Raw genomic sequence first — 12,294 nt, 5'->3', positions numbered from 1 at the left:
GCTCATTTAGGCTATTTTCACACTTGGTTTGATTAATTGGTCAGAGTTCAAGTACGATCCTGCCTTACTTTTCCCACATTGGCGGTTTGTTTGTGTCATAAGCGTGAATACTACCGACAGCCGATTACAATCATAACTAAATAATCTCCGGCGGAGACTCTAGTTTCACTGCGTTCTGACACAGATGTAACTCGCTTTACAAAGACATAGATGAGCAGCTCTGTGTTACTATAATATAATAATGCTGAGAACAAATGGATTTGGGTTCACACCAAAAGCTCTAGTGTGAAAACAGCCTTAAACACAGACTGAGTAGATGAAGCAAAATTACAAAACTGTTTAATAAAATCTGCTTTTGATCTCCGTCTTCACAGCTACAAAAATAATCAAACTGATGCCACCATGACTATTCTTGACATTGGCTTACCGACTGGATTTGATGTTGAAGAAAGTGATCTTAAAGAGGTATTTTGACGATAAACTGATACAGTGATGGTTCACATCTGTATATAGAAGAGAAATCTGCAGACAGGACACATTTTGATCGTGTCATGGATTGAGATTGTTTCTTATGTTGTTGTCCTCAGTTGTCTTCAGGGAAGGAGAGATACATTCAGAAATATGAAAATAATAAAGTTCTTTCAGAGCGAGGATCCCTCATCCTATACTTAAATAAGGTACTGTATGTCAGCAAACTGTGGTGCCTGATCATTTAAAAAAGTTTTTATTTTATTTTATTTTTTTCCCTATAAAAATTGTTTTCAATTTTATTTGTATTAATTTGTTATTACTTGTCGCTTGTGCAAATGTTAATGTGGCCAGCTTACAGTGCACAATAGGATATTTATCATCAGAGGTGGGACTTTCAAGTCACAATCAAGTCTTCAAGTCATATCCCAAGTCATCAAAGAGTTAAAGTTAATGAGATAAATAAGTGACTTATTAAATGATGATTGTGCGTTATCGATGAACACCTGCTGTTATTGAGAATTGCAGAGGATCAGATGTTGATATTTTATTGGTTAAAATGATGCCACCATCATGGAGAGCAGTGTTTGCTTTAGTTGGGCTCTTGACCCTTGGTTTTGAGGACTTGTGGTATGCTTTGATACTTGCTTGTAACTTGAAAGTCCAACCTATATCATGTAATAAAGTTGATTTGGTTTCTATCTTAATAGGTTTCTCATAAAGAGATGGAAACAATTGCTTTCAAAATGCGCCAGACGTTTAAAGTGGGTTTGCTACAACCTGCTGCAGTCACGATATATGAATATTATTCACCAGGTGAGCTGTTGGTTTATGTGGTTTTCAGGGACTCTCCATAGGTGTAGTGGTTTTTATACTGTGTAAACTTTATGTTTTATATTCTTACTCTAACCCTACCCCTCATGGGAAACTACTGGCAATCCTGCACAAATACAGTATTTTAGTGCCCAGTCAATGATTTACTTACTTGCCACAATAATGCCTTCAAATTATCTTTATTTGTGGGATTTTTTTGACAGACATTGTTATATGATATTTGTTGAGAATAATGTCTCTTGCATGTCATGAAATCATTTACAGTAGCATTTTTAATCGGTTGACCTCCTTGCATTAAAACATTTATTTATTTATTTATTTAGATAAACGCTGTACAAAGTTCTACCACCCTGAAAGGGAAGATGGCGCTCTATACAGACTGTGTAAAGGAGATTTGTGCAAGTGTGCAGAAGGTATTGTAAGCCACAAATAATAGTGCAGAGAGACCATCACTTTGTTGCAGTATTTTATTTAAATCATCTTGATACCAGCTGGAATAATTGTTTTCTCTGATCTTTAGGATTTACAATATCTGCCTTATTGCTACTTTGCTCTGTGAAACTTTGAGTATGTCTGCATAGTTCATCCCCAGATAGCAATATATTGTCGGCCCAGATCCGGCCCACATCTGGCACATGTGGAATGATGATCTGGCCCACATGTAGCGTGGAATGATGGCACTTGGGCGGACCGAACCTGTTTGCCAGATCTGGGCCAAAAGCAGGCCATAGCAATGTCACATGTCAGCCAAGAGCAAAGAAATAAACCACACTGGACCTTATCTGAGCCACAAAATATTCTTATATAATTTATAGAGTCCTCTCAGCTTGTCTAAGATTGTTAACAAGCACAATCACTGAAGGAAAGAAGAGAACAGAAAAAATAGAGACGAACATAATCTCAAAAAATACAACTGATTGCAGCCACAGCCTTAGATGAAATCAGCTAAAGATAAAAGACATTAAATCTCTGAAGATCTCAGCAGAGGAGGATTAAACAACACCACAAAAGCACCAGCTTCACCCATTACTAACCAGACTGACTTTATTTCTGTTAGAGTCAAGTCAAGTCACCTTTATTTATATAGTGCTTTTACAATACAGATTGTGTCAAAGCACTTAACAGTATCAAATTGGAGGATAGAGTGTCAGTAATGTATAATGATAAGATTAAACACTCAATTTTCAGTTAAAGGCATTTCATTATTGAATTCAGAGATGTCATTGTCTAGCTCAGTTTAGTTTAAATAGTATCTGTGCAATCAAATCGGCGATAATCGCTAGAAATTAAGTGTCCCCAACTGAGCAAGCCAGAGGCGACAGCGGCAAGGAACCAAAACTCCCTCTGTGACAGAATGGAGAAAAAAACCTTGGGAGAAACCAGGCTCAGTCGGGGGGCCAGTTGTCCTCTGACCAGACGAAACCCGCAGTTCAAAAGTTTATATTTCTATTTTAATTTTGTTGCAATTTCTAACAATAGTAGTATTATGTAGTTAGGTATTTTATTATATTTGAGTTATTTTGTTATTTTTGGTTGATATATCTGGGGATATATCTCTGGGGGTCATCTGGGTGTCCTGGTCTCCGCTGACGATCAGGGCTGTAGACATCATCTCTTGGTGCTGATCCACCATTTGATCGGATACGGACTGAGAAACAGACTAGGAAAGAAACAGACAAATATTAGCGTAGATGCCATTCAACTTACGATGTAACGAGTACATCGTGTGTTATGGGGAGTGTTCCGGTTCGGTTGATCTAATTAATGCAGCCTAACAATCCTTTAACGGATTTGAATAATAGAAGCGTATTAATGTGTTATGTGTAAGCCAGGCTAAAGAGATGGGTCTTTAATCTAGATTTAAACTGACAGAGTGTGTCTGCCTCCCGAACAGTGTTAGGTAGACTGTTCCAGAGTTTGGGTGCTAAATAGGAATAGGATCTGCCGCCCGCAGTCGATTTTGATATTCTGGGTATTATCAAACGGCCGGAGTTTTGAGAACGCAGCGGACGTAGAGGACTATAATGCGATAAGAGCTCGCTCAAGTACTGAGGAGCTAAACCATTCAGGGCTTTATAAGTAATTAACAAGATTTTAAAATCTGTCCGTGCTTGATAGGGAGCCAGTGCAGTGTTGACAGAACCGGGCTAATATGATCATATTTCCTGGTTCTAGTAAGGACTCTAGCTGCTGCATTTTGGACTAACTGTAGTTTGTTGATCAAGCGTGCAGAACAACCACCCAATAAAGCATTACAATAGTCTAACCTTGAGGTCATAAACGCATGAATTAACATTTCTGCATTTGACGTTGAGAGCATTGGTCGCAATTTAGATATGCTATCTGATGCGATACTGTAGCTGACGGCTGCAGGAATACAATTTTATCTCTGATAGTATCGATCTTGGAAGTGAAGTAGTTCATAAAGTCATTACTGCTATGCTCTTGGGAAATGCCAACACCTGTTGATGCTTGATTTTTCGTTAATTTAGTTACTGTATTGAATAAATACCGGGGGTTATGTTTGTTTTCTTCTAGAAGAGATGAAAAGTAATCAGATCTAGCAGTTTTTAATGCTTTTCTGTAGGATAGGGTACTTTCCCGCCAAGCTAAACGAAATACCTCTAATTTAGTTTTCCTCCAGCTGCGCTCCATTTTCCGGGCTGCTCTCTTTAGGGCGCAAGTGTGCTCATTATACCACGGTGTTGGACTCTTATCCTTAATCTTCCTTAAGCGTAAAGGAGCAACCGCATCTAAAGTGCTAGAAAAGAGAGTCCATAGTTCCTGTTACATCATCAAGTTGTTCTGAGCTATTGGATATGCTGAGGAACTGAGATAAGTCAGGAAGATTATTTATAAAGCAGTCTTTTGTGGTAGAGGTAATGGTTCTACCATATTTGTAACAAGAAGTTGGCTTTACAGCTTTAGCTATATGGAATATACAGGAGACTAGATAATGATCTGAGATATCATCGCTCTGCTGCAAAATTTCAACGCCACTGACATCAATTCCATGTGACAGTATTAAATCTAGAGTATGATTTCGACAATGAGTAGGTCCTGACATGTGTTGTTTAACACCAATAGAGTTTAGAATGTCTATAAATGCTGATCCCAACGAATCTCTTTCATTATCAACATGGATATTAAAATCACCAATGATTAGGACTTTATCTGCAGTCAGCACTAACTCCGATAGAAGATCAGAAAATTCTTTAATAAAGTCTGTATGGTGCCCTGGTGGCCTGTATACAGTAGCCAGTACAAACATCACAGGGGATTTATCATTAACACTTGTTTCTTTGGATAACGTTATATGAAGCACCATTACTTCGAACGAATTATACTTGAAACCTGACCTCTGAGAGATACTGAAAATATTTCTATAAATTGTAGCAACACCTCCCCCTTTACCTTTTGGACGCGGTTCATGTATGTAACAGTAATCTTGGGGTGTAGACTCGTTTAAAGTAATGTAATCATCTTGTTTTAGCCAGGTTTCTGTCAGACAAAGCACATCTAGTTTATGGTCAGTGAACATATCATTTACAAAAAGTGCTTTTGAAGAAAGGGATCTAATATTTAATAAGCCAAGCTTTATCATGTGTTTATCTGTATTATATCGTTTTTTTATTTGTTGAACATCAATTAAATTGTTACTATTACTTTGGTTTGGATGTTTTCTGTATTTTCTAGTTCGGGGAACAGACACAGTCTCTATAGAGTGATATCTAGATGAAAAAGTTTCTATGTGCTGAGAGTTAACTGACTTTGGTGACGTGAGGCGGCTAGCAGACGGTCGGTTTAGCCAGTCTGTCTGCTTCCTGACCTGGGCTCCATTTAGAGGTCTACAGAAATTCTTAAATACAACTCAAAAACAGTGAAAAATGTTACCTTTTTAATTATTCATGCCCCAGTGCATGATGGGAAAAACGGGATCATAACTTAAAGAATCCTTGTAAACATAACAAACAATTCTAAGTAAAATATACTTATAAGTTCAAACGTTAATTTCTACAAGCTTAAATTGAGTAATAATATAGAATTTACTTATTTTTTTAAATTATTGCCCGAACTAAATTATTTAATGTAGAAATTACTTTTGTTTTTATGTAGTATTTACTTCACCACAAAATCATTTTTCTCAGTGTGTCTGCGCGAACCGGGTGCGCAGAGGTATGCAAATACATACGTTGACAGGCAGGTAGGAAAGTCAATAAAAACGCTCGGACCGAGCGTTTTGATTGGACAAACATTTATTGGTCCTACGCCTTCCACAGAATATATAAATACATTTAGACCACTTAACTTAATGATTGCTATCGAGATGTGAAGAGACTTTCAACCAACATAACAAAAAATGTTTCTGAAGACAATCACCTATTTCACCTTTAATTCGCAATAAGGACTTCTGTAGACATCTGACAGAAAGTCAGTCTGGTTAGTAATGAGTGAAGCTGGTGATGCTGTTTGTGGAGTTGTTTAATCCTCCTCTGCTGAGATCTTTAATCTGAGTCTTTTATCTTCAGCTGAATTCATCTAAGGCTGTGTCTGCAGTCAGTTGTAGTTCTTGGGTTTCTATTTGTCTCTTTTTTCTGTTTTCTTCAGTGATTTTGCTTGTTGACAAGCTTCGACAAGCTGAGAGGACTCTATAAATAATATATGAATATTTTGTGACTCAGAAAAGGTCCAGTGTGGTTTATTTCTTTGCTCTTGGCTGAATTGTGGCATTGCTATGTCCTGCTTGTGGCCCAGATCTGGCAAACAGGAGCGATCCGCCCAAGTGCCATCATTCCACGCTACATGTGGGCCAGATCATCATTCCACATGTGCCAGATGTGGGCCGGTTCTAGGCCGACAAATATGTTTCTATGGGTCAGATTCTTACTTCAAAAGAGCATTGAAGAACATGTTCAATGTTAATGACCTCTTTACATGGAATTGTATATGAATGAGGGAAGGGGGGTGATTACAATTGTGTATGTGTGTGTATAACATTAACTTATCTGAAAACAGAAAACTGCACTTTCCAAAAGAAAAACAACACCGAAGAAGAGCGTTTCACTAAAGCCTGTGAAGGTGGCATGGATTATGGTAAACACATCCTTGACTGTTTTCAAGAAATTAAGATTCGTTATTTACTCACTCTTATTTTGTTCATGCTGCTCTTTTCATAGTGAACAACTGTATAATGATTGCACTTGCAAAAATAACAAAAATCATATATACAACCACAAAATATAAATCATAGACAGATTATAAAAAAGTCACTGTTGAGACACTGTTGCTCACAAAACAGTTCACCAGAAAAGATGTGATGTAATTGACATTCTTTTCATAGTGACCATGTAAAGGGTTACTCCACCCCAAAATGAAAATTTTGTCATTAATCACTTATCCCCATGTCGTTCCAAACCCGTAAAAGCTTTGTTCGTCTTTGGAACACAATTTAAGATGTTTTAAATGAAAACCGGGAGGCTAGCAACTGTCCCATTGATTGCCAAACAATTTTCACTGTCAAAGCACAGAAAAGTATGAAAGACATTGTCAGAGTAGTCTATCTGCCATCAGTGGTTCAACTGTAATGTTGTGAAGCTACGAAAATACTTTTTGTACGCAAAGAAAACAAAAGTAATGTTATTATTATTATTTCTTTATTTCAGACCATTTGGTCCATATCACAATAAAAATAAAATACACAAAAGAAAAAAATTACATACCAACATACATTCGCATACAACCATAACTTAAGAAAAAAACATACAAACTTGAATTCCACTGCTTCCAGAACAAGGAAGAATACCTTGTATCACTTAATATGGGATCATTTAAGGCTATTATAATTGTATTTCATGAATCACTTAATCGACACATGAAACCATACATATAAATCCTTAAAACGGTATGCAAAGTAGGAGCATCACTAGATACAAACAATTGGCTTGCACTCATCCACCTTGGGAACTTAAGCAGGATTCTTAATAATTTCTTAATCATTAAATGCCACCTGAAGCTTTTTCATTTTAGCTTTACTATAACTACACCTACACCATAAGTGTGACGTATAAAATGAAGTACAGTACACTCTAAAAAGTGATATTTTGACATCAACAGTGCACATGTAAAAATTACGAGCCAACATATTTTCCTGTCCATATAACTTACAGCACTGGCGTTGCACATCATCATCATCATTTAACCCTTGTGCACCCTTATGGACATTTTGATTGACACATCCAATAAAATCTTTAGAAACAGCTGTGGGGCGGAGAGTGCGCTAAAGTTGATTGGGAGAAAAAATTGTGCATGCGTGTCATGTGCCTGTCTGTCAATGGGAGGAAGCCACGCCCTATTTTGGAGCTCCCACCCAGTTTTGGATTTCCCGCCCCCATTTGGAGATCTCCAGGCTGCAGTTATTAGGAATGGGCAAATGAAGCTTCATGAAGCCTCATGAAGCTTTTCAGCTTTTCAGCCAAGTGGTTCATAAAAGGGTTAATTTCTGGAGCCTTCATTTACTCACAATACCACCTGGTGGCCAAAGAGTGTAAAACAAGCAGAGACATTTCAGACAGAGGTGTAAAGTCCAGGGATCAAAAAGTAAAAGTCTTGCCATATGTTTATTCCACCCATGAACTCAGCAGCTGATTTCACCAGAGGAGGAACCAAGTCATTCCTTTCTAGTCACAAACGAGTCTCAAGTCAAATCCCAATTCCTCAAAGAGTTAAAGTTAATGAGATAATTAAGTGACTAATTAAATGATGATTGTGCATTAGTGATGAACACCTGCTGTTATTGAGAATTACGGCGGATCAGATGTTGTTTTATTGGTTAAAATGATGCCACCATCATGGAGATGAGCATTTGCTTTAGTTTGGCTCTTGGCCCTTTTAATAAGTGGAAGTGCTTTGCTTTTAAGCAACTGCAATATCGTTTTGCAATAAACATTTGTGTGTTTGTACAGTGCTGAATTAAAAGCTTAAGGAAGCAGATGAGCTGATACTTTCTGCTTTTAAGTCACTTGAATGAAAACATGAAGGTGTTTTTCAGTGGTGTGTTAACTGATGTTCAGTGATTACAGAACTTCAAAAAAGTAATATTTAATGTCATTGTAATGATTAAATATTGGAAGAAAAAAAAAGTGTATCACTCAGGCTTTTAGACATGAACACTTATCATACAATCCTCAACAATGGTGACAATAATTATTCATGCTGCAGTGCATGATGGGAGTTTTTACTATGGTGTTATCCAGCATGCATTGCAGCATGAATCATTTTGTTGATTGTCACCATTGTTGAGATTCATATGCTGGTTCTTGATGTCTGTGTGTGTCTAAGCAGCACTGGCGTTTAAATATTTACATGCATTACATAGATTTAAAATTCATTTGATATAATTTATTTATCTGGTGGGGGAGACACCATGATCCAGAAGGTGGTTTACCCAGATCATTCATCCTAACATTTATTCTGGTTCAGATTATACAACAGAGCAACAATGTTGGCTAATGATGGAACGTTTGGATTATTTTACTGACTCGGACCTTTGAGTCTCGTTCAGCAAAATGAACAAATCTTTTTTTGAGTCATTTCGTTCATTTTAGCAAAATAAAATTAAAATGTTACGTGCTGCTTCCCTAACACATCTACTACTTATGCAAACGTTGATCACACTACAAACAATACAAACTATAATGCTATAAGAAACAGAAAAGATTAATTCATCGTTTACCTGGGTCTTGATTAGCTCACCTCTTATCTGACAAGTCTTCGGGTTTGAGTCGTTCGTTCATCACGTGACAGCCTCATACACTAACCTATGCAGTCAGAGCCGGAAAGAGAATTGATTAGTTCACCTCCCGAGTCATCGGGTTTGAGTCGTTCGTTCTTTTGTCACGTGACCACTTGCCGGATCAGTAAAATACTATAACGTAAAACTGTATTTTTTGTATGTTGGATCATATTTAAGAATTATCATAAAATTATCAAAATATGTGTAATAAGCATTTTCCTAGAAATAAAAATGGTCTGTTCATTTCTGTCACTATGTTTTTGTTACTGTTTCTTGAGGATCTGTGTTATTTTATAAATAAATAAAACCCTGTTATAAATTAAATATTGATTGATTTGTCCTTTCACTGTCTTTGTCTATCAATAAAGATATAATATAACTATATAATAAAAAAATACAAGCCTAAAATTACAAAGCACTTATAGTTTGTTCATTTTTACTCCAATTTTGACTTTGCTGGTATAATTGTTTTTCCTAGGCAGACTTGACATATTGGTCTAATATTTGTATAAGAAGATTGGTCAAAAAGGACACAATGACATAAAGTGAAAGCAAATAACATTTTGAATATGAATGATTAATGTTAGTTTAAAATATTAAGGTTATGATCTGGCTCTGTGGCTTTAGTACATTTAAATTTTCTTGTATTTTTTATTTAAATTGTTTTAATTCATTTTGGAATAGTTATCCTCTTTGCTAAAGCTTTTTCTGGCACAAAAATAAACAATAAAAAACAATTCAAGAGTGTGTACACAGTGTTAATGTCTAAAGTGTCATATGTTACAAAAGTATAGTCAGTAAGACTATAGTCTAATCTAAAGGGTTAACTCAAAAGACATACATACAACAAGGTATTGTATTTTATGAAGATTAGACTCCAAAAAAAGAAAAAAAAAATAATTAAATTAAAACATAACCAACTCTTTATTATCTTTATTACTACATTCAGTATTATGGAAAAGAACCATCGTGACAGAAATTAAAAGCAAGAATTTGAGACCAGAAATGCATCACATAACTGTACGAGTAAATAATAATAATAATGACTATGCACCCGTTTGTAAGGAAGGTTGTAAATTAACTAATTTCTCTGCCCAAAGCTGTCACGTCACGTGACAAAAGAACGAACGACTCAAACCCGATGACTCGGGAGGTGAACTAATCAATTCTCTTTCTGGCTCTGACTGCATTGGTTAGTAGTGTATGAGGCTGTCACATGATGAACGAACGACTCAAACCCGATGACTGGGGAGGTGAACTAATCAATTGTCTTTCCGGCTCTGACTGCATATGTTCGTGTATGAGGCTGTCACGTGATGAACGAACGACTCAAACCCGAAGACTCGAAACAGGTGAACTAATTCCAGTACAGAACCTATAGGATGTTGCGCATGTGCAACTGAACGAATCACTCCCTGAGACGACTCGTTCTTCCCGAGTCACATTAAAGATTCGTTCAAAATGAACGAATCGTTCAAGAAAGACCCATCACTAATGTCGGCCTCTTTGGTGCGAAGGAACACAGTCCGTTTTGAGCTTCTGGAAGGATTGGAGTTCAGCAGGAAAATCTTACAGACTGTGCTTGGGTTCCAACCCTTACAACTGGATTATATCTTTGCTCTGCCCGGTAGGAAAGTCTTTGAAGTTGTTTTTACCACCTTTTCTGCTCATGAGCTTTGTTTGGAAAGATTCAATTCCAAGAAAACTGTGACTTCCTGCCTTCAGAAAATCCAGTTGACTCCTCTGTCTGAAAGAGATGTTAGAACTGTGACTGTCCTGATATATTCTGAAAGTATCAAAGTAGAAGATGTTGCCACTTGGTTGTCTGTGCATTGCACTGTTTTGAATATGTCTTTGACGAGAGATGAGGATGGGATAAAAACTGGAGCATCTAAGTTTCAAGTGCATTTGAAGAGAGAAACTGAGGGTAATTACCACCACCTTCCCTCATTAATCCAATTAGGGGCTATGTTTTCTATAATGGACAACCAAAAGAATGTAGAAAATGTGGCTCCTTAGATCACATAGCTGCCAACTGTGAATTGGAAATTTGTAGACATTGTAAAAGTAAAGAACATAGCTCCAAAGATTGTCAGTTACCAAAGAAATGCAACCTTTGTGGAGCAGAAAGCCACAGGTTTCGTGATTGCCCCCATGCCTACTCTAATAAAACAAAACAACAGAATTATGGAGAAACGGAAAATGTAGTGGACTTTGAAGACTTGGCGAGTGCTACTGGAGATCTAGTTGCTACTGGGAATCAACAGTTTTAGCCAAAGATGATATGGTCCCTTTGGGAATGTCTAGTATAAACTCCTCACCACAATTGCAAAGAGTAGCTGAAGTCTCTAGACCTCTAGACCTTGTCAAAAGAAGAATTGCTGCCTTTATCAAGTATTGTTGATCCCCTACTAGCGTCTAATGATGAGAAAGTAGGAGAACGGATACAAAGACAAGAAGTTTAATCACTTGAAGGAGGGATAGGTGTTGCAACAACAACTCCAGATAAAGAAGTTCAGAAACAGAAAGGGGGGAATATTTTCTTGGAGGTAGCTGAAGCTTTCCCTTTATCTTTGTCTTTGCTCTCTGGAAGATCATCAACATCGGATTCTCTTCTAGACGATGATAATCTGGAATCCCAGAGCTCCATAATGCCGTCTATGCAGAAACAGGAAGAAGTGACTGATTGGGCATCTAATTCTGAACCTTTTTTGGACTCTGATGAAATTAACACGTTTTCAGTTACCACTCAAATGAAAGAATCTGTTTCACAGAAAGAATTACCTCCCCGAGCTAAGAAAGAAAAGAAAAGGAAAAGACTGAAAAGTAATCTAGTTTCCCCTACATAAACACTCTTTTATAGATTTCTCGTCTATCTGTTACATCTATTAATACTAGAGGTTTAGTTGATTTAGTGAAATGTTCTTCTGTGTTTTCTTTTTTACATAGTGAGGGTCATGACATCGCCCTCCTTCAAGAATGTAATATTCCTCATAAGTCTAATTATAGACCCTTTCAAGATAGATGGAAATATGGCCACTCTATATGGTCAGGTGATGATAAGAATAAGTCGTCTGGGGTAGTCATTCTCTTCAGAGGTCGGCATTTTGAGATTCAACAGGTTCAGGAAGTTGTTAGTGGGAGACTTTTGTATGTGGACGTGGAATTAAATGGTATAGCTTTTCGTATAATTAAGGTAT

The 12,294-nt window shown here is 36.9% G+C and overlaps 1 protein-coding gene across 1 annotated transcript in view; it reads left to right on the top strand.

Moving 5' to 3' along the window:
* The window catches only part of LOC131526119 (complement C3-like), a 204,714-nt gene that overhangs the window by 174,492 nt on the left and 17,928 nt on the right, over positions 1-12,294 (top strand). Inside the window, exons 34-38 of the mRNA XM_058754266.1 lie at positions 375-465; positions 588-677; positions 1,179-1,284; positions 1,626-1,715; positions 6,319-6,396. Coding sequence (XP_058610249.1) covers positions 375-465; positions 588-677; positions 1,179-1,284; positions 1,626-1,715; positions 6,319-6,396 — 455 coding nt within the window. The remainder of the gene's footprint in view (positions 1-374; positions 466-587; positions 678-1,178; positions 1,285-1,625; positions 1,716-6,318; positions 6,397-12,294) is intronic.

The sequence above is a fragment of the Onychostoma macrolepis genome, chromosome 01 (genome assembly GCF_012432095.1).
Source record: "Onychostoma macrolepis isolate SWU-2019 chromosome 01, ASM1243209v1, whole genome shotgun sequence".
Taxonomy (NCBI): Eukaryota; Metazoa; Chordata; class Actinopteri; order Cypriniformes; family Cyprinidae; genus Onychostoma; species Onychostoma macrolepis.
The sequence above is the reverse complement of the archived record's forward strand: the minus strand, read 5'-3'. Positions and strand labels throughout refer to the sequence as shown.